Source organism: Wasmannia auropunctata, unplaced genomic scaffold, assembly GCF_000956235.1.
Source record: "Wasmannia auropunctata unplaced genomic scaffold, wasmannia.A_1.0 LD334787.1, whole genome shotgun sequence".
Classification (NCBI taxonomy): domain Eukaryota; kingdom Metazoa; phylum Arthropoda; class Insecta; order Hymenoptera; family Formicidae; genus Wasmannia; species Wasmannia auropunctata.
Window position 1 is genome coordinate 24,144 of NW_012028103.1, and position 3,312 is coordinate 27,455.

General features: G+C 32.2%; 1 protein-coding gene across 1 annotated transcript; it reads left to right on the top strand.

The window, feature by feature from the left end:
* Positions 1-499: 499 nt before the first annotated feature.
* LOC105458011 (venom acid phosphatase Acph-1-like) lies at positions 500-2,955 on the top strand. The gene is made up of 4 exons (XM_011703026.1): positions 500-724; positions 1,111-1,227; positions 1,393-1,500; positions 2,667-2,955. Exons 2-4 carry the CDS (start codon positions 1,123-1,125, stop codon positions 2,934-2,936), a joined length of 483 nt encoding a protein of 160 aa, XP_011701328.1. The 5' UTR covers positions 500-724; positions 1,111-1,122; the 3' UTR covers positions 2,937-2,955.
* The last annotated feature ends 357 nt before the right edge of the window (positions 2,956-3,312 follow it).

Consider the following 3,312-nt stretch of genomic DNA (forward strand, 5'->3'; position numbering starts at 1 on the left):
TATGGTCGTAAATGATACGAAAGATGAGAGAATACTTTTTATAATTCGAGGATTAAGAATTACATTTGGAGTTTCTGTGCTGTGCTCGGTTATTAGTTTATTCTTTTTAAAAATAACGAATAGAACATTGTTATATATTATTGTTCTTCTAACAAATTTACGTGTATCACAACGTTTGCAATATTATATCGGATAAAATAATTCAGACTTATTGAAATCTAACGAGTGCAGATAGCATAATTTACAAAATATGGCTGAAAGAGAGAGAGAGAGAGAGAGAGAGAGAGAGAGACAAAAACTTGTAAAAATATGTGCGTGTGTTAAATTTTATTTCAATATTACACATAGACAATAAACAGGAAATACATACAGCTGTGCTCGACTTACAATTAAACTCTTACACACTTTAAACGCTTACGTCGGGTGCTTTTGTGATAAAAACGTTCACAGGTTGCGCAATGATATAATTGCACATTTCTGCGAGCGTTTATAACGCGTAAGCGTTTAAATTGAACGCAACCATATGGTGACTTGTACGCTCTTGCATCTTATTATAAAAGCTTCACGTACGTTATAAAAAAAGCCAGTATTCAGTTAATCCTTACAATCGATAATTCGGCGGATTTTTTCGATTTGTGTTTGATGACAGATGCCACTTCATAAAACGCAGAACATTATAATCTAACTTCCGAAGAAGACGAATTAGTTTTTATCACAAATATACGTATGTGTGTTTCTATTCTAGTTTTTTAGAGTTTCTAATTAATTAAAAATATTTTAATAGAATCGCAATTATTCATTGTGGTTTTAAGTTATTGAATAGAATAGAATAGCAATAGAATAGCATAGAATAAAATAGCAATTATAATTAGAATTTAATTATGACACTACACAGTTATATATAGGTATAATCGCACAAATGCTATTTTAATGTGTTATGCAATTACAGAATTACTATTATTAAAATAATATATAATCTTTCAAATTATTGCATATAATACGTCTGGATAAATTAATTTGAATATTATATTTTTAACTTTCGATGAGATATCCTATTAATTAATATTTATAGATACATGTACTGTCAACCTAATTGCATTACGTTTTCAGATCACTAACAATATGGTCTTGTATCATATTTTTGATAATTATCTACTAATTGTTATTATTAGTTTAAACACAATTTTGATCGCAGCTTTGACTTCTGAGGTGAAATTAGTTAACGTGGTAAGTACATTTATCTACAATTAAATATTGATAAAATTTAACATACGCACATATTCTCACAAGTTTTTGTGTTTCTCTCTCTCTCCTCCCCTCTCTCTATTTTGTAAATTATGCTATCTGCGATCGTTGCATTTTAATAATTCTTCTTATTTACATTTTTTTCAGATATTCAGACATGGCGATCGAACACCTGATTCAACCTACGAAATGTTTCCAAATGATCCATATTTAAATTATACCTTCTATCCGACAGGCTTTGGGCAATTGACTAAAGTAAGTATAACATAATATCATCCAAAATATAAATTGTCTGGTTTCTATGAAAAAATATAACAATAAATATGCTTTAAAATAACTTCTAATGAGATTAAGTTGTAAAGAAGAGCGTTACGAAAAGGCCGATTTTTAAGTTGTGAAGAATGGCACGTTACGAAAGGCCGAACTTCGCTTGCGAAAAGTAAAATTGACATCGTTTCTTATAGTTTTTGAAACGAGGAATCCAATGGTGCTAGTTAAAATTACGTTACATGTCAAGAAACACATCAAAAAATGAGTTTAAAGTCGGAGGAATGCGTGGTTTATTCGGAAGACGTACAGCAATTCACCGGGTGGCGAAAGTCGCGACTCGAACATATATTCGTGCAGGCACACGGAATCGACTTTCCGTTGCGCCTGATGTTTTCGTTATTAAATATAGCATTTTTCTAACAAATTCTTTATTTGAAATAACAAAACATAATGTACACACTGCATATCGATACATGTAGCGTAACGACTTGTCTCGCGAATGACTGCGACGCCACGCATTTTTTCGACTTTAAACTCAATTTTCAATGTGTTCTTGATATATGACGTAATTTTAACTAATACCATTGAATTGCTCGTCTCAAAAACTATAAGAAACGATGTCAATTTTACTTTCCGCGAGCAAGATAAAAATCGGCCTTTTCGTAACATCCTTCTTTTCGTAATGCCAGTAAGGATAATTATTTCTTCTTTGAAAATTAAGATTATATTAAATCGTTTTTATATCAATAAGTTATACAGGATGTCTGCTATTCAACGGTAAAGCGCTCGTGGGCAGGTAGAGTGAACCAAACTGAACAAAAAAATCCTCTACCATTTTGCGATCTTTGCAATAGTTTTCGAGATATATTAATACAATATATAAAGCTCGTCGAATCTGAACGTGCGATGAGATACGAGCTTTATATATTAATATCTCGAAAACTATTGCGAAGATCGCAAAAAGGTAGAGGATTTTTTTGTTCAGTTTGGTTCACTCTACCTGCCCACAAGCGCTTTATCATTGAGTAGCGGACACTGAGTATATTCTTATAAACTCTTTTTTATTTTTAAATCAATTAGATATTTAATTTTTAATCAATTAGATATTATCTGATAATTATAATTGATCGAATTTATGCGATCTTCTACAGGAAGGCAAGAAACGCGAATATAGTTTGGGAAAATTTTTGCGCTTTAGATATAATGACTTTCTTGGCAGTTTGTACACGCCAAAACGTGTCGTCTGTCATAGCTCGGATGTTGACAGAGCTAAAATGTCTTCACAACTTGTTCTTGCTGGTTTGTTCCCACCAAAAAATATACAACGTTGGAATCCTTTTTTAAATTGGCAACCAATCCCGATATCGTACTTACCAGCCAACAACGATAATATTATTTTAACCATCAATTGTCCCCAGTAAGTATAACGAAAAGCAGATAAAACAGGCACTGAAAATCAAACTTCAAAAATGTTTCTGTTTTACCGACGATTTGTGAGTATGTATGCATGCGATATTGATGTAATAGTGTGTAGGGAGTTCATGTTTACTACCTTATCGATATCGCACGCATACACTGTAACAAATTAAATGACAAATTTTCAAGCTTGTACATCTTTTTTATTAAGTATCCAAGCCTAATTTTATGAACTCGACATTGGGTGCTTTCCAATTGTAAAATCACTAGACACTTTTGTGCACACAGCGACACAAATTGTGTTTCAATTGCCGTAATCATCGACACAACCCAACACATTCATACTTAGCTCGAGGCTACTAGTCGGCTGTGTAAGCTTGT